This window comes from Mus caroli, unplaced genomic scaffold (assembly GCF_978045245.1).
Source record: "Mus caroli unplaced genomic scaffold, Mus_caroli_1 scaffold_12, whole genome shotgun sequence".
NCBI classification, from domain to species: Eukaryota; Metazoa; Chordata; class Mammalia; order Rodentia; family Muridae; genus Mus; species Mus caroli.
The window spans coordinates 71325066-71347868 of NW_028227267.1; the positions used below are offsets into that span (position 1 = coordinate 71325066).

The 22803-nt window shown below is 43.6% G+C and overlaps 1 protein-coding gene across 10 annotated transcripts in view; it reads left to right on the plus strand.

Moving 5' to 3' along the window:
• The window catches only part of Lcp1 (lymphocyte cytosolic protein 1), a 99934-nt gene that overhangs the window by 52605 nt on the left and 24526 nt on the right, over window positions 1-22803 (plus strand). For all 10 annotated transcript variants that reach the window (XM_021181588.3, XM_021181587.3, XM_021181586.3 and 7 more), the window contains 6 exons: window positions 12787-12873; window positions 13998-14161; window positions 15080-15209; window positions 17324-17456; window positions 19263-19344; window positions 20814-20979. In XM_021181588.3, the coding sequence (XP_021037247.1) occupies window positions 12810-12873; window positions 13998-14161; window positions 15080-15209; window positions 17324-17456; window positions 19263-19344; window positions 20814-20979 (739 nt within the window). In that variant the 5' untranslated portion in view covers window positions 12787-12809. The remainder of the gene's footprint in view (window positions 1-12786; window positions 12874-13997; window positions 14162-15079; window positions 15210-17323; window positions 17457-19262; window positions 19345-20813; window positions 20980-22803) is intronic.

The following is a 22803-nucleotide window of genomic DNA, read 5'->3' on the forward strand; positions in this document are numbered from 1 at the left end:
GAGGTTGGAGAATCAAGAGTAAGGGTCCATCCTGGTCTACATATTGAAACTCTACAACCTAGGTGTAACCTGATGATGTCTTAAGTGTGCTTGTCTGGGATTGAGTATTGAATGGTTATTCCTTGTGCCATATTTTCTCTCAGTAAGAGATCCCAGCTCTGTGTTGGGTGCATCTACTAGTTTGACAGACACTTGAGAAGCAAGCAAATAAGTGCTTGAGGGTTTGTGACATGCAGTCCAACAGTTATGCAAGTATTAGTTTACATTGTGTAGTCACTGAAATTTCCCTCTTGTGACACTTAGAACTTTGACAAAAGAAACATCTCATCATAAACTGGTATTAGTAAATATTTGCTAACTGCCTGTGATTCGTCCTCCTCCCTGCTCACCCCACCCCCTACTGTGTGTGTGTGTGTGTGTGTGTGTATGATTGACCTTGTTATCAGATTGACCTTGTGTTATTCTAAAGGAACAACTGGGAGCTTGTGTTGCCATTGCTAATGTACAAATATGGTTACTGGTTTCGACTCAAACTAGAATACAGAAAGTGCCTAGAGATTTAGGGAGTGAACAATCAGGGCCAAGCGAAGTGCAGGACAACAGAACTTGTACCCAAGGGTTGGGGAGGAGAGCAACAGGGGCCGTTATCTCAGATGCCCGAAGCTCTCTCACTTCTCAGGGCTCACTGTGGATGTGGTTGGGCTTTTCTTAACATTACTGTGTATTTTCCAAGTCTGGCCACACTTCCTCAACTGTTAGAAACTGTTAGAAGGTACTTTCCACTGTTAGCACTTCAGGCAAGGCAGAGCTCAGAGACCCTTAAAATAAAAGTTAATTAATATCAATGTTGATGGCTTCTAGTATCACCTGCCAGGTCTGCACCGTCTGAGGGGCTCCTAAGACTTCAAGCAGGGAACTGGCATACAGAAGCCAAAACACAGGACGTCAAGGTGTTTTAGAGATTGGCCATGGCGTAAAACCTAGATTGGCACTCACACAACACACAGAGTGTATACACAATCAAGTGTGACTTTGGGGTAGTAACTATAATATTCTTACCTATAGACTAGAAATTTACTCTGTTCCCTAAGGTAAGTTTCTAAAAGTTCTGACCTTTGCATTGTTTGTACTGTCTACCCTTTCCTCTCCCCAATTCTCACCCCACTTCCTTTATGTGTATCTCACAATTCAGGGATCCCCCCCCCAAATCTTCAGGTTCTTGAATTTTAATGGATGTGTTACCTGACAACTTGGTCAGACAGAAGTAAGATTCTGGACATTCCACTTCTCTATTGAAGTTAGTCTCTGACTCACTTCTCCCCTCTGGGGGGCCCCATTTTCCCAACTCCAGCATCTCTGGTTCCCTCTTCACAAAGCAGAGTTTTGTGAGAGGCAGTGCTCTAAGGAGGAGCAAGCAAGTACAAGCCAAGGAAACTGTCTCTAGGTGGAAGCATTTTGTTTACGTTTTATTACCTGTAGTGTGTGTGTGTGTGTGTGTGTGTGTGTGTGTGTGTGCATGTCTGTGTGTGTTTGAGGTATAGCCTGTGTCACTGACATTTCCCTTCTAGAAACAAGAGAATCTCAGTTCCGTGCTTCCCTTCTGTGGGGTTCACCATCCAACATCCCTGACTTCAGCCACACCGAACCAGCATCTGCCATCTCTGTAGGCTTTTCTTTGCCTTTCGTTTTATGGAGCTGTTTCCATCTTGGTTATATGGAAAACTCCATAGCGAGTCCCTAGGACTTAGCTTGATGCTACCTTCTCTGGAAAGCCTTCCCTTTCACTCTTTACCCCATCTCTCTTCCTCATTCCTGCCCCTCCTGCCTCCTGCCTCTTCCTCATTCCCATCTCCCCATCCTTTCTCCTCCTAGTCCTTCCTCTGACTTTTCCCCTCTTCCCTGGCATAGTCCAGGGCTCCCTTCTCTGAGCTAACAGCACCATGACGACATTTTAAAAATGACTCAGCGTAGTGTAGACTTTCCTTCAGTTCACTCTGTGTCTCTGAAAGCATCTCTGTGTTTTCAGTGTGCAAGGCAAGACATCCGCTTCACAAAACAACAGTGGATAACCAAAGTATGCAGGACTCCCGGATACAGGACCTCTTTTCACCATGAGAGCTATGGGGACACAGGCAGGAAAAAAACCAAACCTGGCGGTGGCCTTGCTTGTCTTAACATTTCCTTTAAAATGCTGAGAAATTGGAGAGAAGATATATCTAGAATTTCCCCAGAGATTGCTAGGCCTGAGTTTGTAGCCCCATCATGACACTCACTCAGGCTTTGGCCTTTTGGAGTTTCCTTTTGGGTCACCCTGATGAAGGGCAGAGAACAGATACAGGAATGTGGTAACCAGGACACTTGGAAAGTGAGGAGCCTGGCCCAGTTCACAGCTACATGACCCTAAGCTAGTCATTTAACCTTGTTCCCTCAGTAATGCTCATGGGACTGTGGTGAGAATGTAAAGAAAGCTCTCAGCAGATAGTAACTGCTATTGTTATGACCCAAGGCTTTCCACTGCCTTTTAGCTACTCTTTTGTCTGACTCTAGATGACTAGGCCTATCTAGAGTCTCTGGGTTAAAGATTCCACATAAAAGAGGGGAAAGGCTGACTGACCTTCGAGAAATCTTCTACTCATCTGTTGAATCTAAGCTTCTTAGTTTGTTTAGTGCTGCTGTGACCAAATGCCTGAGGCTGGGTAGTGTATAAGTCAGAGAGATTCACTCTTTCCATTTTAGAGGCTGGAACATCAATCCAAGGGTGAGGGGCTACATTTAACGCCTCTGCTTCATCCCGTGGTAGCAGGCAGAAGGCAGAAAAAGCACAGGCAAGGAAGGGTGAGAGAGGGTAAGCTCCATCTACCAAAAGGAAATCCCCGCCATATTGACATTAAATGGCTGATGGGGACTCTGCATTAAACACCGTCATTGTCATTAGCCCTCCCTCTAACACCCCTACATTCCCAATTTTGTTCCTAAAACAACTTTGGAGGATACATTTGAACTGCAACACTGTGTATCTTCCTCTAGGGGGCCATCTGTACCTCTCACCAGGGGAACAGATTCTCCTGAATTCTATGCTGAGTGGTGTCTATTTTCCTTAGCAAAGGAGCCACATCTTACTTTTGTATTCTCAGCACCTAACACGGGCCCCAGAGCACAGCAGTATTTGGCAATGTCAGTTGAAGGGATAACTGTACACATTTGAGTTTGCTAAGGGCACATGTTTAGCATAGCTGGAGAATGGGTTTCAGAACCCAGTTAATGATACTCAAATTCCACTCAGGTAGACACTCCACCACTGCATTCTATGTCTATGCTTTTTTTAAATCTTCTCTACATAAGCTATTGGTTTGGGCTGCTTCTGGAGTTACAGAAACACCGCAGAGGTGTTGTGAAGACTGGCCTTATGCCTGTCTATCAGGTTCCATCAGGTTCCACGTCTCTGCTTTCTCCAAACTGATTTCCAGTTGACCTGTGAGATGGTATGTGTTTCTCATGCAGCATAGTGTTTGAAATGTATTTGCACTGTGTTAAATGAGTGAGTTACCTCATGGTTATGCTTTGATGTAGTCAACCCTCTTAGGCCACCTCCTTAGCGTTTTCAAGAGTGTGGCAGACTGTCATCAACCGCAGTCAGCACGGTGTACAGTGGCTTTCCTGAACTTATTCCTCCATGCAACTGTGACAGTGCATGGCCCCTAGACACTGTAGCTTCTGATAGCCACTGCTTTACTTTCAACTTCCATACATATGTGTGTGTGTGTATGTGTGTGTATATATTATGTATATATATGTGTGTGTATGTGTGTGTATGTGTATATATATATATATATATGTGTGTATGTGTGTATATATTATGTGTCTGTGTGTATGTGTATATATATATATATGTGTGTGTGTGTGTATGTGTATATATACACGTATATGTATATATGTATGTATATATGTATATGTGTATATGTACATATATTCTACATATTAGTGAGATGAAGAGTATTTGAGTTTCACTTACTGTCTTCAGGTTCATCTATGTTATTGCACTGACAGAAATTTTCTTCCTGTTTTTTTAAAAAGGGTATAATTCCATTGTGTTTTTATTTTACCATGCACCACATGTAGATGATGCTTTATTGAGTCATCAGTTAATGGACATTTAAATTGTTTCTGTTTCTTCGTCATATTTTCTTTGAGGCAGCACCTCACTATGTAGCCCACTCTCTTGCCTTGGCTTCCCAGGTGCTGACATGACAGTGTCTGCCACCATGCCTGGCATTTCTTGGCCACCAAGAACAGCACTGCCGTTTGGGGTGTCCTCCATGGGGATGCAGATCTCTTAATCCAATGGGTTCTTGTCCTCTTGATAAATAACCGATAATGGTGTAGCTGGACCATGTGGTGTTGCTGTTTTTAACCCCTTCAGGGATCTCCTGGCTCTTTATAAGGGCTATTTTACAACCTTGATGGTCTCATGTTCACTGGTTAAGGAAGTTGGCACAAAGGCTGAACATAGCAAAGCAAATTTAAAGGTTGAAAAATAAACTCCTAAACTAATAGCTAAAAGGGACAAACCATCTCCAAGGTGGGAGATTTATGAATTGACCAGCTCCTATAGTTCTGTTTAAGATTAGTCCAAGAAAGGAGGAGCTGTAATTGTATCAGAAAAGATTTAGGTTACAAGGCAGGGATATGAGACACCAGAGAGGTTATAGAGTTTCCTTATTTGGGTCTTTTCAAAGAAAATGCTAGATGGTTCTCTTTCTGGGACAGTCTGTTCACTGGCTTGCCTAGAAGCTAGGAATGAACTGGATCAGCGTCTCTTTAGCCGTGTGTGAAGACATCCCAGAAAATAGGTCCCATGGGCCACTTTGACAGCTCTGCTGCTCTGAACTGCTCCACTGGGCAGCCGAGCAGGGACATCTGCCTGGGGTCCAGGAGGAGATGCATCTTCTGGAACAGCTCTGTGTGTGACGAGAGGTAAGAACAGGGACGGTGGCTGGCCCCTGGGAGCCAGGCCCCCTCCCCCACTTGCTCACTTCTTAAGAGACAGCTCCGGGGTCCAGCCACTACTCTGGTGGGCACGCATACCAACCACGTTGTTCTCTGCAAGCTCGGCTCTAATCTGCAGATTCACTGCTCAGCTACTGAGAGAAGTCTTGAGACTTTTTAACATAGAAGGGACTCCCCTTCTCAAATATAGGGATGAAGAAACTGAGGCCCAGAGAACAAACTGGAGGTTAATGCTACACATCTGGAAGGGAGGCAGGGTCTCCTCATGAGAGCCCAGACACAGCCTTCCCTCACTCCCCCTGCCTTTTGTTCCAGTAGAGACTCATTTGGCAAACTTACTCATTTAGTGAATTGAGTGGGCTGATTTTGATATTTGGTATTCTTAGTTATTTATGTCTGTATTTCTGTACTTTGAGACAGGGCAGTCCTGACTGGCCTAGAATTCTTGCCATGTAGCAAAGGCTGATCTCAAACTCAAGGAGAGTTTACTGTCTCAGTATCCTTTGTGACAGGTTTGTGGGTCCAGGTCACGATGCCTGCCATGCTATTTTCATTTTAGATAGGCCTCCTCTCTGCTCCTTTTTTTTTTTTTCTTTAATTTGCAAAGGTCTGTGTTTAACCTTTTCCACTCTAGGAAATCCCACTGTGTTGACCATGTGCATTACATTAATCATCATCTACGTGTTACATTCACATTAAGCATGGGCTTCGTGAAGCACTAGCCTTTGGGGCTCCCGTTCTTGTTCCTCTTTCTGCATCTCTTAACAACTAAAGCAGAGCTTTATACAGAAACAACTAGGTGGGATTTCATTCCTGGATGAGTGAATGGTGGTGTATATTCAGACGATAACTTTAGATTGATCGATATCAGTTCTTTGAACAAATGTTTTGGGCATGGTTCTTAAAATCCCTGTCCTAGAGCAGGATGAAAAGTAGTTGTGGATTCCCAAGAGGCTAGTACCACAGGTAGCACTGTAGCCTAAGCAAGAAGAGGGGTGCCAGTGTACTATAGTACCCTCAGACTCCAGCCTGGTGTGTCACCCTTGCTTACAAAGCTTGGGGTGGTTATCTTGGTAGAGAGCAGGGGTATTGGGGATGCTCAAGGAAGGACAGGAAGGGCCGTGCGGTCTCTTGAGTTGGAGATGGGGCTGGGACCTGTCCCTGTAACCTCAGAAGCCCCTTGATTGAATGGCCAACTTCTAGAGGCTTTCAGAGCATGGTGAGCCGGCTAGAGTGCTGGGACCTGCTGGCTCTCCTAGCAGTGTCTGCCTAGCTGCAGCTTCGCAGTGACAGGCCTCCTTTGTGTTCTCCCCTAAGGCCTTCAGGTCAGAGGCTGGAAAGAAAGGAGTCTGTGCCCTAGAACAGCCTGTGGGAAACTGGTGCATTGGCAGAAAGAAATTTAAAAAAAAAAAAAAAAAAAAAAAGGTCAAATTTGAGGTTAAACTTGATAGAAGGATTTGTAAGATTCCCTTTAAGTGCCCATTTATATCTGAGACCATTTGTAATTGAATTCATTTTTTAAAAGGTATGTTTGGGTATTTGCCTGCTTGTATGTCTGTGTACCAATTGTGTACTTGGTGCGCATGGCGATCAAAAGAGGGAGCGGGGTCCCTTGGAACTGGAGTTACAGACAAATGGGAGCTGTCATGTGGGTGTTAGAAATCTAAACCCAGGTTCTCTGCAAGAGCAGCCAGTGCTCTTAACCACTGAGGCATTTCTACAATCCCTAAAACTGAATTTAAAAACACACACACACACACACAAAAAAAAAAAAAAAAAAAAAAACCCAAAATCAAAAAAACACAAAAACAAAGCAAAGTCATTTAAAAGCTGTAGTTTTGGAGTCATCCTTTCTCTGAAAGGTGAACATAAGGAGCTCGTATCCAGTGACATAGAGTAAGTTGCTGTATATTCTTTGTTAGCGCTAAGGGTGTTCCTGTGAAGCAGAACCGGCAAGCAGCTTCCACCCTTTTAAACTGTACGGATGTTTTCTTTGGCTACAGAACTGTGTCATATCTTTGCTTCATATCTTAGTCACCTTAAGCTACTGTCAGCCCCGGGAGCTCCTGTGTTGCTTAGACAGTGCGTTTCTGACCGTTCACCGTTCATGGAGGTCTCCGGAAGCTCTGTCATCTCCCTGGTGGATGCTGAGATCCCCTGAGGTTGCTCAGATGCAACTGGGACCAAGAGTCAGAAGTTTCCAGTTTTCCTTTACCTACAGAGTCAGATTGCAGAGAAAGTGGGGCACAGGCAGAAGTGTGCCTGGATCATGTGATACTAGGTGGCAGATGCCTGGGACTTTAGCAGGTGGATAACTGGTCACTACTGTCCCTAACCTTAACACTGATGTACCCAGAGTAGCCTGCGTCCCCCTCTTTCTGCTGTTTTCACAATCAGTTCTGAAACCTGAGAAATCCCCACTCCTAAGTCCACACTCACTTAGAGGAGCCGTGTTCTTCTGCAAATCCCTCAGCACTGTGTTCTGTGGTAAACACCTAACAAGCTGTTTCTGCATTTGGTTCTTGGGCAATTTGAGTCAAAATTCTTTAGTAATAACTCATTCTCAGAACCACTGGGCACGACCCACCTGGGGAACACCCTATATCTATTTGTAAGCAGAGATACAAACCTTGTTGTCTGTCAAAAAGAAGCAGACTTTGTGGCTTTGGCAGCTGGGGAGTTATTGAGCTAGTTTTAAAATTAAACAAACAACAAACAGAAAAAAAAAAAAAAAACCTAGTGATCTCTTTAGCCAACTGTCTTGGGGTTCTATGGCGATGGATCTAAAAAGCCAAAGTCCCCACGGGAAAGCAGAAGTGACCCAGATAAATGATTTGAGATTCGTTCTCTTAGATCTAATGGTTTGGGTAGGGATCCATAAGGGAAGGTCCTGAGCTTACTGCTAGTTGAAATGCTTCCTGGCAGAGCATTGTTAGCTGGTGTGGTCATTAGAAAGGGACGCGTGAGCTGGTGCGATGCCTCAGCAGGTAAAGGTAATTGGGACTCAGCCTGACGACCAAAGTTGGATCCCTGGGTCCCCACATGCTGAAAGAAGAGAAACTGACTCATCCGAGTTTTCCTCTTACCCCTACTTGTTCGATGTAACACACCCACAGTCATACACTCCCCCACACTAAATAAAATACAATTAAATGTTTTACCAAAAGGTAAGGCACGGGCAGGGTCTGGGGATATAGCTCAGTGGAAGAACACATGATTAATATATATCAACCCTAGAAGCAAAAAGAATAAAGACTATTGGACCATACTCACAGCAGAGTCTGTAAAGCTCAATTGAAAGTGCTCACTCGTGCCCTGGAAGACACGTGCCTTCTTTCTTTTGGGGCTCCTGATACCCAAGTAGGAGCCTTTACTGTTGCCTAAATGGTGCTAGTATTGCAAAGGGACACCTTCCCCTGAGGACCTGGATAATAGGTGATAAGGTAGTCCACTCCTTCTAACTGCAGGAATAAAAATGGGCACAGCCCCCTCAGGCAAACACATAAACTATGTACGCTATCTAAAATTAGACACTACTGCAGCAACGTCCTTCTTAGACATGGCTGGTGTGCATGTTAGAACATTAATCATGTCCTGCCTCACACTGGGGAAGTGCTCTCCTTTCCACACCACACTTGGTCTAATTAGCTAAAGGGTCTCCTCTCTGCCAAAGTCACTGAGACTTTTAGAGGTAGCTTCACCCTCTCTCTTCTCTTCTCTGTATTGGGAACACCAACTGGAACGGCCTTGGAGCATTTGTGCACAAAGCATTTCACGTGGCTACAAGACAGTTTACCCTGTGCATAAATCAGAAAACTGTAATAAACTTCATCTGATGCTCCAGTCTCTAAAAGTGGAGTTGTTTTTCTAGGCCCTGCTCAGCATGAAGGTAAAAGAAACACAATGATTTGTGTAAGTCTGGGCCCTACACAGCCCACAGTGGCCACAGCAACTTAAGCTGTCAGCTCCAACCCTCTTGGCAGCCCATTTCTTATATGGCTTAAGTACTCGTTTCTCCCCCTCCCCCATTCTTTCCTCCCTCTCCCTCCTCCCTCCCTCCCTCCCTCCCTCCCTCCCTCCCTCCCTCCCTTCCTTCCTTCCTTCCTTCCTTCCTTCCTTCCTTCCTTCCTTCCTTCCTTCCTTTCTCTCTTCCTTTCTTTCTTTCTTTCTCAAAGCTGTTGAACCAATGAAGACTTGAGGATTTTTAAACATGAAGTTATTTCCACTATTTTCATCTCCAAGTTGATCTTCCCACCCATAAACCTCTAAAGAGAATATTATTAGGTGTTATGTTACATTATATTAGACATTTGTTCCTGACCAACATATTGGTTTTATTTTGTTGTTGTTTTGGTTTTTGTTGGTTTGTTTTGTTTTGCTTTGTTTTGCTGAGACAGGGTTCCTCTCTGTGGTCCTGGAACTCACTAGTTCAGGTTGGTCTCAGATTCAGAGATTCCCCATGCCTCTGCCTCCTGAGTTCTGGGATAAAGAGGCATGCCACCGTGCTTGGAGACATGTGGTATTTATACTAAAACAGTTCTTCTTCATTATAGCATGACCTTTGAAGGTTTTTTTGTTTTGTTTTTGTTTTTTACCCACTTTGATGGTTTTTCTATTGCTTCTATGGCTCTGTTCTTTAAAAGTTATTTATATTTTTATTTATGTATATGTGGGTGCCTGCATGAGTTTATGCGCACCACGTTTGTACAGGTGAGGCCAGAGGACATCGGGATCCCTGGAGTTGGACTTACAAGTTGGACTTGTAGAGCTACCCGATGTGGGTGCTAGGAATCAAATATATCTCCTCTGCTAGGATAGTATGTGTTCTTAACTGCTGAGCCATCTCTCCAGTTCTCTTAGCTCTTTTTTGACACAGTGCAATCTCATTTCTATTTCTACTTGAACTTCTCAGCAGTCTCTCACAGTGTCCAATAATTGGACACTCTTGTGTGCAAACCCAGGGCCAGGTTTAGATTCCACGACCCAGTTTACTCGTCTCAACTATAGTCCTTGTGCTGTGCTTTTCTGCAACTAACCAGGTCATGCTTCCCTTGGAAGAAAGAGCAGGGCCTGACCTATAGTAGGCATTCATAAAATATGTATGGAATGTAAGCACCTATGGACACCTATATACCAAGTGTAGTATGTCTAACAAGCATGGCCTGCCTGACAGCTGTAGAACCAGACTTGCTGTGGCCTCTAGGAATTGCTGCAGTGTGTTAGGGAGACCCTGCTACGAATGCGCATGTGCGGTGTTGGTCTTGTTGAGGAACGCGCATGTGCGGTGTTGATCTTGTTGAGGTGAGATGAGCCAACTCAGCCACAGTAACTTAGTAAAGTTACAGCAACTTTCCTATAACAGAGGCCTCCATTGCATAACACGCAGAAGCGCCAACTTCCTCTTTTGCACTTCCCAGACAGGCTCATGATGTTCACATTCAATGCCCCACTAGCTAAGGTATTCAAGATGCTTATTAGCGACTGCTGATCTATGGGCAAGTGCAGAGAGTGGGAGAAAGGCATGGGAGTGGAGCCTGGGTGCACTGCCGGGAAGAGGGGAGTGAAATGAGAGTTGGAATGTTGCTGAGATGTGAGTCTTAGATTCTCCCAGCTTCTGTGCCCTTCTCTATAAAATGAAAATAATTATACTAATGCATACCGTCAGCCTATACTGAGAGTCATTGGGGGACAGTAAAATATGGTGCTTACTACACCCCACAAATGCCCTCTTCTTAGTGCCTGGTAAGGATTTTGCTACGAGCCTATGGTTCTTTTTAGCATTAGCTTTTAGAGAGCTGGAGTTTAACTTTCAGCCACTTACTAGCAAAGCGCGACAGGTTTTAGGCATCCGTTGACTGCTGACACTCCTCGCTGACTGTATCTGCTTGCTGCATCTGTTTATCGTTCTTTGGCTTGAAGATGCCTCTGTTCAAATGAGTTTTGGAAATCTGATTATAAGAGGAGAATGGAGAAGGAGAGGGAATGGAGAGAAGGTGGTGGTCCAATCACTAGTGCATGTCTCTTCGGAATGTCTGTGCTCTGTGAACGAGATCATGTGTGTTTGTACACTTGTCCTTCAGCATGTCCTGGATCCCCCAGAGAACCCATCATACCACTATCTTGTTAGATATAGAAGGCCAATGATAATAAAATAGGCCTCTTAAATGAGTTAAAATGCACCTATGTAGATACTTTCAACCATGTCTCTAGTTCCAACCGATGATGGGAGCTAAGATCCTGTTGGGTGGGGAGTAGTCTGAGCTTCTCGGGCAACACTCTCAGGCTTGCTACTTTTATTTGCTTACTCTTGTGGCCTGGGGCATTTGTTTATTTTCATTTCCATGCATGAATTTTATTAACAAAATATTGGATAACAAAAGTTTGAGCCATTGTCATTTCATGTGGCTGGAGAGTTTCACTCACATCGGCAGACATTTTATTAACAAAATATTGGATAACAAAAGTTTGAGCCATTGTCATTTCATGTGGCTGGAGAGTTTCACTCACATCGGCAGACATGCGTCGCTCACTTTGGCAGACATGTGCCACTCCCATTGGCAGACAAGAGTGGATGCAGGTTTCACAGGCATGTGTGATGCAGTTTGAAGTGTGGTGCAGTTTGACCCATGGGGCTTATTGTTATAACATTTGATTTTTTTTGCATGGATGTCAGTCGTCACTGAGAACAAACAGCACCACAGAATAATGTGGAAACATAAAAAAAAAAAAAATTGGTTTAAAGTATCCTTGCCATAAGTGGGAAACATTTTAAAATAGATAAGTTTATTACAATGATCAAAATAAAATTATAGTTAGACACATCCCATCTGCTGTTTCCCTACTCCATTTACAATCTCCCCGTCAAGAAATCTGGTGAATGGAACCTTCATCCCCGAATGTAGCAAGGAGCCTTTCTGGTTCATTCACTTTCTTACCACTAGGGGGCAGCAGTGATGCGCAGGGATAGCAGGTTGCTCAGCAAACGTTTCTGAGAAAACATTTAAAATGTGCTTCAGATTTTCATATTTGAATTTTTAGAAGGTCACCTCCTTCCTTCATCCTTGACTGTGTATGGTCAAACTTATGCACAGAACTCTTTGAATTTATAAAGGGTATCTACGGGTTTGGCCAAGCATTAATTTAAAGATAATCATGATGGCGTTTGTAAAGATACTTATATAAAAGTTAAAGGTTTTAATTGTACACTTCTATATGGTGAATTACTCCAAAATATAGCAATCTTACCACCTCTTTCTCTGTTCCTTGTAATGTTGGCTTAGAGTCCAAATGGGTCAGAAGGTTCACCCTGGCCTTCTCAGCCCGCTGCCAGGTGAATCCCTTAGCTGGGAGTTCAGGAGGGGCTGGTACTTAATTCTCCTTCACCTTAATTCTTCTCACTTCCCTATGAGAACATGGGGAGGGGGGCCGACAAAGGATGAGTGGCCCAAGAATAAATATTTCAAAGTAAAGGAGGTGGGAATTTCCAGTCCCTCCATCACCTTCTGATTGTCACAGAAATCCTAAGGTCAGTCTAGATAAGCACTTACTAAGCCTTAAGTCAATATAGATAAGCACAGCTTACCACGTGAGGAGCTGCCTCGTGGTGTGGGGAGGGGAAAGATTGCAGGCAGCTGTCTTTGATGACCCCACGTGGGAGGCTGCGAGGCTTTGAAAGTCATGGAGGGTGGGGGCGAACATGGCTTCCTCTAATAGACAGGCTTTGTTCTGAGCTTACAGGAATTTAGATGCACAGCGCTCACTCTGACGTTCTTCTCCCAGGTTTGTCACCTAAAGCAGTGAAAATGGCCAGAGGATCCGTGTCTGACGAAGAAATGATGGAGCTCAGAGAGGCTTTTGCCAAAGTCGGTAAGTGGACCCAATTCTTCCCCACCCCCCGCGTCCCCACCCCCACCCCACCCCCATCGTCACGCCCCGACACTGTTTACCACTGTTCTCAACCTGTGGGTCGCGACCCCTTTGGGGATCAAACTTCATAGGGGTCACCTAAGACATCTAGAAATCGTAGGTGTTTCCATTACAATTCATAACAGTGTCAAAATTACAGTTGTGAGGTCGCAATGAAAATAATTTTATGGCTGGGGGTCTACAACATGATAAACTGTATCAAAGGGTCGCAGCTTTCGGAGGAATTAGAACCGGGGGGAGCTGGTTTTAGAACGATGCGCTCGAGAAAACAGGTCCTTCCTAGTTAAAACAGCGAGCCCGCAGCCTTTTCCTATAGGCGTTCCCTACGCGCCCTTATTTACATCTTGCCTGCTTTCCTTTGATTTCCTTTATATTGATATCCTTCCACTCCTTATTGGTAAGCTCCTTGTGGTTTACTTTTTAAGTTTCTCTAAGGATTGCAGAGGCAGGTAGGTATCAGTCAGTAAAATGTTGCCACTCAAGCATGAGGACCTGAGTTTGATCCCCAGCACCCACATAAATGCTGGGCCTGGTGGCACGCATGGGGCAGCAGAGACAGGTGAGCCCCTGGGGCTCACTGGCCAGTTGTTCTAGCCAGTCGGTGAACTTCAGCTTCAGTGGGAGAGCCCTGTGTTGGAAAACAAATGGCTCCTGAGGAACAACGCCCAAAGTTGTCCTGCGACCTCTGCATGTGCATATGCCCTTATGGGTACATACACAACACACACACACACACACACACACACACACACGCAGGAAGATGCACACCCTTTCGTGTACGCATGCATACAAACATGCCTGCACACGTTCCTAAATATCCTGTTAATATCCCCTTAATTTCAAGATCTTAATTGGAATTAGAGTCTTTTACTGTGGGTGTTGGAAGTGCTGTGACTGTCTAGATCCAAGAGCAATAGGCCTCCTGGCAGGTTTTTGCCTCTATCTGGGTCAGGCCCATGTCTGGTCATCTTCCTCCAGCTCCACCTGTCCTCTAGTATCCCTTTGCCTTTCTAAAGACTGCGCCCGAGTTACCTCAGAACTTCACTCTATCCTTTGTGTCACAGACACCGATGGCAACGGATACATCAGCTGCAATGAGCTAAATGACTTGTTCAAGGCCGCCTGCCTGCCTCTGCCTGGGTACCGAGTGAGAGAAATCACAGAAAACCTGATGGCCACAGGTGATCTGGACCAAGATGGAAAGATCAGCTTTGATGAGTTTATCAAGGTGAGCAATGATAGCGAATTCAAGGTGATGCACTTGAAACTTGAACACGGTGTCAACAAACATCCAGAGAGGCGGTCTGTCCCTTCCTGGCTCGTTTGTACAGTTCTTACCTTTGTGGTTTCCTTGACTACAGCTTGAGTTTCTAAAAATGCCTTAATCTACCTGGGTGTGTCTAGGTTAGGGTGTTATTGCTGTAAAAAGACACGGTGACCCAGCCACTCTTACAAAGGAAAGCATTTAATTGAGTCTGGCTTACAGTTTCAGAGATTCAGACCATTATAATCTTTGTGGGAAGCATGGCAGCATCCAGGCAGGCATGGTGCTATAGAAGGAGCTGAGAGTTCTGCATCCTGTCCTAAAGGCAGGAAAAGGAGACTGTGTGTCACACTAGGCATAGCTTGAGCACAGGAGACCTCAAAGCCAACCCCTACAGTTACACACTTTCTCCAACAAGACCACACCTACTCCAAGGCCACACATCTTAATAGTGCCACTCCCTATGGGACAGGCATTCAAACACATAAATCTATGGGGGGCACACATATTCAAACCACCACAGTGCCCACCTCCATAATCCCTGCACTTAGGAACCTAAGGCAAGAGGATTTGTTTGTTTGTTGGTTGGTTGGTTGGTTGGTTTTTTGAGACAGGGTTTCTCTGTATAGCCCTGGCAGTCCTGGAACTCAAATTGTAGACCAGGCTGGCCTCGAACTCAGAAATCCACCTGTCTCTGCCTCCCAAGTGCTGGGATTAAAGGCGTGTGCCACCACTGTCCTGCAAGAGGATTTGTTTTGAGTTCAAGGCCAGCCTGGGATACATAGTAAGCACCAGGCCAGCATAAACTGTGTAACAAGAGTTGGTAAAAAAAAAAAAAAAAATCAAAATCAAAACCAAATGAACCAAACATGTTTTCAACAGGTCTTCCATGGCTTAAAAAGCACCGAGGTTGCCAAAACCTTCCGAAAAGCTATCAACAAGAAGGAAGGGATCTGTGCGATTGGGGGCACCTCTGAGCAGTCCAGCGTTGGTACCCAGCACTCTTATTCAGGTAAGCTGTGCTGATGGGCGGGGAGCAGAGGAAGAATGTGTGAGTTGAGGATCAGCAAAGGATACAATGAGGAGGAAGGACCCAGGCTGTCTGGGGTTGCAGAGTCAATATTTGGTATGCAAACCAAAGGGGGTAAAAGCAAAGAAGCAAGCACACCCACGTGGATGGAGACCCATCTTCCCCTGTGGGAGTGGACCAGTTCCAGGCACAGGACCCAGGAGCTGCCTGAGCCCCAGGGAGCTTCCTGTACTGAGTGACCTCATTTGCATTTAAAATATGCTTTAAACGCTGCCAAATCTCCTTTAAAAACTTTATGGACAAAATTAGCCCTTTTAGAGTCTTCATCTTCAATATCATGATTATTCTTAACGCTGAGTGGTCAAAAAATATTGATTGGGAAAAGAAGTTTTATATTTATTCCAAAGGCTAACGGGGGGCAGCCTTAATGGACGCTTCTAATATTCCGAATGCTGTGGTTGCTTAAAGTGTCTTAAAGTTCAGTTTTTTAAAGGATGATTCAATGTCAAAGATGAGTTTGTGGATAGGCACTGTTTGCAGTTGCTAAGACAAAGTTTAGCCTTTCTTATTCAAAATATATTATGTTTATTCATTCTTTGAAACACGTATACAAGGTATTTTAAACATATATACTCCTCCGCTAGCTCCTCCCATAACAATGGTTATGTTCCTCTCCCCCATCCCTTCCCACTCTCTTTTGAGATTTCTTCTTTTTCTTTCTCCCACGTTATCTTGGGAATGGGTCATGGGAATGTGTGTGATTGTCACATTACAGAGAATGGACTCACCTCTGCTTCAGGCAGTGGTGGGGTTTCATGCACACCTTCCCACTTCTATGCTGTGATTTTATCTGCCTCCAGCTTGCTTAGGTCTTCTGCACACTGTCACAATCACTGTATTCATAGGTACAACCATTGTGTCTGATAAACATTGTTTCCTTGATGTCGGCAACCACCTCTGGCTCTTAGAATTTTTCCACTCCTTCTTCTGAGAACCTGAGCCTTGAGGGTAGGGGTGTGGCATGTATGTCCCATTTAGGGCCCAGCATTCCACGGTCTCATGTTTTCTGCAGGTTGATCAGTTAGGGATCTCTGTGTCACTTGCCATTTACTGGAAGCTCCTCCTATAAGGATTGAGAGGTGCTCTGATCTAAAATTGTAGCAATATGTCATGAGAATTGGTTTCATACTATGCCCATTTAGCAGAATATTGTGTTCTCTCCTAGGGCCTGTGGCCTAACCAGCCACAGGTTCTTGGCTCCTTTAACACTACCAGGATGGGTTCTACCTCATAAAGTGGATCTTAGACCCAATTTTTAAAAGGTAGTTGGTTGCCTCATAACAATCTGTGCCATTATTGCACCCATGGGCTTAGCTTATCTGGCCAGTTTTAGCTTGCAGGGTTCTGAATGTACCCAATCATATCTAGCCTTTGTATCTTTAAGTCTAAGACTTTTCCAAGCTCTGACCGTGTGAAAGTGCATCGTGAATCTGCAGAACAGGGATTCACTACGCAGCCTTCGACAGCTCAGAATTCCTCCGAGAGACACTTGTTTTCAGTGACAGGCAATTTACAAAACATGGTGCCGGGGAGAAGGCAGAGAGCTTCAGGTTTTACTAAGACCTGTGAGATCAACTCCTTGCAGCTTTGCTTGTAGGAAGGAAGAATCTATCACAGGTGATTTCACTTCCTAGCCGTCTCATTCTAACCATAAAAAGCCCAGCGATACCCCAGGGATCATCCCTGACAAACAGCATCTAAATCAGCAGGCAACACAGGCAGGATCCTGAGTTTAAGCCTGTAAATACCAAACCACATTTATACTCATACTCACAGAAATACTTATTATTTAATCATCATTCAAACATAACATGTGCATTTTTTTATTTTGTCCTAAATCTTTAATTGCGTCTTTATAACTAGATCCAGTGCCTGGTTCTTAAAGGACCTCTGATTTTCAAAAGCAGTAAATACAGGATGATAAGATGTTGTCCTGGCAGTGTCTCTCTCGGGCATGAGAATGTGGGGTCCATGTGGAGAATGTCCTTGTCTGGTTTTCATCCTGTGTGTAAGACATTTCAATTCTTTATCTATAGAGGAAGAAAAGTATGCCTTCGTCAACTGGATAAACAAAGCCCTGGAGAATGACCCCGACTGCCGGCACGTCATCCCCATGAACCCCAACACCGACGATCTCTTCAATGCTGTAGGCGATGGCATAGTTCTTTGGTAAATGGAGACTCACCCTTGATTTCCATAGAATCCCCCTTTTTGGTATAGCAGCAGCTAAGTGTATTTGCCATAGGCCACTTCTTTTGAGACTCACACATGAGTAGAGTTGCCTTAACGGAATCCACTTGATAGGGTACAGGGGAGTAAACTAACCTCAGAAGCTAATTGTAGCGACATCCATAAAACTACTGTTGTTTCAGTGGAGAGAAGAGATACAAAGTAAAGATAAGCTTTGTGAATGGAGACACAGCACTTAATCAGGGGCGGGGGGGTGGGGGGGTGGGAGGGAGGGACGAGCCACTCTGCTTCTTCTGAGTGTGACCTACCTGGATGGCAGATAGACTGGCGAAAGGAGACAGAGCCCTAGAAGTTCATTTTAAATATATATGGATGTTCACGTAGATCCACACATATGCACATACGGCAATGTCATGAGAATACATGTTCAAAAGCAACTGTGAAAGACAGTTTATTGAAAACTGATTTCTCACCAAAAGGAAATGGTTACTCACATTTTCCAGTGTTCTTTTTTGATTTGCTTTCTGGGGGATGGTAAGATCGGTCGGTGGGTCAAGGCGCCTTACAGCAGGCCTGAGGACCTGAATTCAACCTCAGGAGGAGAGAACTAGCCCTTGCAAGTTGTCCTCTGACTTCCACACGTGCACAGTGACACACGCTACTCTCACACACACACATCAATAAGTAAAATTGTTTAAATGTTTTTGGTTTTGTTCCTTTTGTACCTTTTTGCCCTAGCATGTCAAACTCAGAGCCTCCCACCCACCGAGCCACATTTCGGCCTCCATTTTGTTCATTTACAATGTTGAGGGTCTCAATAAGGTGGTTGGGTTGGCCTTGAACCTCTTCTATCGCCCAGACAGATTTAGACTTGTGATCCTTCTGCCTCAGCCTCCTGAGTAGCTAAGATTATGTCCTAAACCACCATGGCTGGCTGCCTTTTGGAGATTTGTTTTCTATGCTCATTTAAAAAAAAATAAAATATAATATAATAGAGGTTACTAATGGAAATTTTTATGCCCTGTTGAGGGTTAAATAAAGAATGCCTTGGACAACATCAGTTTTTCATAAACAGCAATTGCTTGTTTAGATGTCTGATCACTGTACTACATACTTAAGTGAGGAAAACTCATCGAACATTGATCAAATGACTGCAGAATGTTAGGATGAGCCATTATATGTTTAGTTAAAGGTATTGATCAGGTTTCAAATAGAAAATGTAGACCTATAAACCCAGAAAGAGAACAACAATTTCTTGCCTATAGTGGGGACATGTATAAGGCTGAGAAACTCACGGGGGGGGGGGGCATCTGTTTTAATCACCCACTGAGAATTCAATGATGTTCTCAACCTGTGGGCCATGACCTTTTGGGGTCACATGTCAGATATTTACATTATGACCCATAAACATAGGAAAATTATAGTTACGAAGTAGCAATGAAATGATTTTATGGTTGGGGGGTCACCACCACATGAGGAATTGTACTGAAGGGTCGACAGCGTTAGGAAGGTTGATAGCCATTTTTCTAAGGTAAGGGAACCAGTGCACTTTTGCAGCTTAGGTAAGCGAAGCAAGCAGAACCTCCCTTCTTACCACAGTGCATTGTGATAGCCTCATGAACACTGCTGGCGAATCTAACCACAGCGGTATAACTCTCATACACCATGTATGAAAAATGTGTTGCTGCCATGTTCAGTCGGGGTCCTGCTCGAATTTAAATCCAACCCCATGGAATTCTGTTCCTCAGAGGGCTGCTTTCTCTCATTTGATTCCTTCTCTTTTAGTAAAATGATCAACCTGTCCGTGCCAGACACGATTGACGAGAGAACGATCAACAAGAAAAAGCTCACACCATTCACCATTCAGGTGGGTCTCCCCACTGCTCCCCAAGGGTGGCACTGGCCCGGTGTGAATGAACATCATTACAGCAGAGTCAGCTCTTCATTCCCCACACCTAGGCCTTGGCCAATGGTGTCTTACAACCAGGAGAAAGAAGCACACATCTGTGTCTTATGTTTTATTGGTATGGCAGTCAAGAAAGGAGGCTGGCGTGTGTTAGTAGCTGGGTTTGTTTCCGCCACTTAAGAATCAAATTCCTATTGGATGAAATTGTAACGAGTTTTTCTTACCAGTTTTTTCTTGAGCTACTGCCAAATGTGTAGTGTTAGCTGACAAGAAAAGCCTTTCTAGGCAAGGAAGAGGATGAAACCCAGGAAATGCTCTGGAGGCTTCCATGGCACTGCTGACGCAGCCCAGAGTGGAATAAATGCAACCTGCTTCTAGCCCTTCGTTTGCTGATTAACCAAAATAGTCACTAGCAGGAAATAAGCAGCTGCATTTCTATCTTATGTTCCAATATTTTAACATTATTCTAATTCTGTAGCTCAGGAACCATGTCTAATACCTTAAATCATGAATAGTACATTATCTCTTGTTTGGACACAAGCAACCCTGTGTACTTTTAAAATGGAAGTGTAACCAAGCTGGGAACAGTAATTGAATATATGGGAATGCTCTTAATGGTATTTTTACTCATAAACTTGGCTATAATAGAAACAATATTTTTATTTACTATTTTTTAATGGTCAGCAAGGGCTTTCTGGTGGAGTTTGTTTTGTTACTAATTCATCACACAAACAACAAAGCTTGTCTACTTCTCTGACACTTAACCTCTTCCTTCATGGGACCAAAAATAAGACCCAGAGACTGAGAACACTCCAACTATTCCAGCTGTGTATAAGTTACAGTAGATGCAAGGTTAGTAGAGCATCCTGGAGCCTCAGGCCTGTGTGCAGATGCAGGCTTTCTGGTTATCATCGTGGAGACTCAGTAACTTGTTCTGTTAAAAACCCATCCATCGTTTCTGGGGATAGATTTATATTGTTTTTTTTTCTTTCCATGACATTAAATGTGCAAATCAATAGGTTATTGTGTTGTTCTTTTTTATGACCCTAATTTACATCAACAATTGTCTTCGTAGCCATAGGCTGTGACAGGACAATGACTTCCTCCAGCTAATGGAGGCTCTGAGTGTATAGGCTTCATCAGAGTGCAAAATAGAAGAGCATAAGATTCATTAATCTCACGCCAGAATGGGTCTTCCACACTGGGTACTGGTTTGATTGGGTAGGCCACTGCATTAGCTCAGTACCATGGGTTATTAGGCCTTTTCCCATTATTCTTTTACTGCCTTTCCTGAGGGTTAAGACTAGTGCAGACCTTGCTTCTGGGTCTGTGACCATTCCAGAAGGACAATGTCACCGCTGATGCTAATCAGGAATCATTTGGCGCTGGCAAAATGAAGGAACTAAGCTTGCATACTTTTTCTCCCTCAGGAAAACTTGAACTTGGCTCTGAACTCTGCCTCTGCCATCGGGTGCCACGTGGTTAATATAGGGGCTGAGGACCTGAAGGAGGGCAAGCCTTACCTGGTCCTGGGACTTTTGTGGCAAGTCATCAAGATTGGGTTGTTTGCTGACATTGAACTCAGCAGAAATGAAGGTAAGAGAAAGTGTCAGAGGCTGTGACTTAAGTGTCAGGGGCTGTGACTAGCACGGCTTTCTAACGCTGTGTGTGTTGGTGGCTGGAGGAAGACATTAGGCATTCTCCAGCTGAGAAAACCACTCAGTTATATTGAGTCCTTGGTATTAAAGTAGCAGATCTTATCCATGAAACCAGACTTTTAAGATGACAATGCAAAGGCTTTTAGACCCCACAGACTAACAGTAATGCTTTAGAATGTATAGCTCCATGTGCCTGGAGCCCATCGCCAGCAGCTGCTTCCTGGCACACATTGTCTACAGAGGCTTCACAGCAAGCAAGATAACTTTTATTTTGTGAGACTAATCACATTCAGATACTTTGGCAAATGTACCAGATTGGGAGAGATTGGTCTATATTTTATCTAGACAATCAAGGAAGCTGTAGGTTGCCTTTATACGGGGTAGGTGAGACTAGAGACATAGGGCTACAGTTGATCCTATTATAGCCCATGCCAATAGTTTAGCAAAAAAGTGGATTTCTAGGTACGCTTAACACCAAAGAAAAGAGAACAAAGCAACTGTAAGTTGATGAGACATTTAATGCTTGATTAATCACATCACTGTTCCAGTGTGATCAGTTCACAAATACACCTTAAATATATACAGTATACATTTAGATATATATCGTACATATTATACACCTTAAATATAAAATACATTTTAAAAAAATATTAGGAAAATCACACATAGAGCTTTGAAATTCTGAACTGAAGCCAGGCCTGCTGGTGTCAACCTATAGTCTCAGCTCCTTGGGAGGCTGAGGCAGGACAATCACAACCTTAACCCCTGCCTTGACTTTTGAGTTAATTCAAGACCAACCTGAGCTACTAAATAAGACCCTGACTAGATAGATAGATAGATAGATAGATAGATAGATAGATTAGATGGATATGGATATGGATATAGATATAGATATAGATGTGTGTGTATGTGTGTGTGTGCGCACAAGGCCATAGATTCAAATCCCTAGTGCTGTGGCAAAAAAAAAAAAAAAAATACAGGGAAAATTTCTAAAGAGTATATGTAAGCAATGATAGTCCAATTGAATAGACAGGCATGTTTCTTAATAAGGGCCACATAAGTTAAATATTACCTTCAAGTACAAACCTCACAACTCTGAAATCTGTAGCTAAATTATAATCTATATGCAGTTATGCATATTTAAGTCTTAATATTAACTTCTAGACCTACTTTATTCATATCAATGTTTTGTAGATATGTATACTACATGCATGCCTGGTGCCTCTGGAGACCAGAAGGCAGTGTTTGGTCCTCTGAGACTGGAGTTACAGATGGTTGAGAGTCATCATGTGGAGGCTGGGGATTCAGCCCAGATCCTCTGGAAGAACAGCCAGCTTCTTAACTGCTGAGCCATCTCTTCGGCCCTAGCTATCCATAGTTTTAAAAATCTATGTGTTTGAGCTATAATAAACAGTAAAAATGTTGAGATATCACTTTAAAACCAAAATACTAAGCATTATATTTAAAAAGCAAAACCCTCAAAAATAGCAAATAGGAATCTTGAAACCCAAGAGGAAGAATATTGATTTGCAAAATTGAATCAACTGGATTTAAACCCAACGAAGCAAAAAAATATTTATTCATCTGGGGAAACATAGAGGAATGTTGATTGCATTGTTGAGTTCCCATAATTATACAGGTAAGCATTTGGATTATAAAACACCAATGGGAATAGAAAAGAGAACATTATTGTGATTACAAAATCAATCTCTCAAAAACAGATGTGTCATTGTGATATCAACTGAGGTCCAATGGGCCCAAC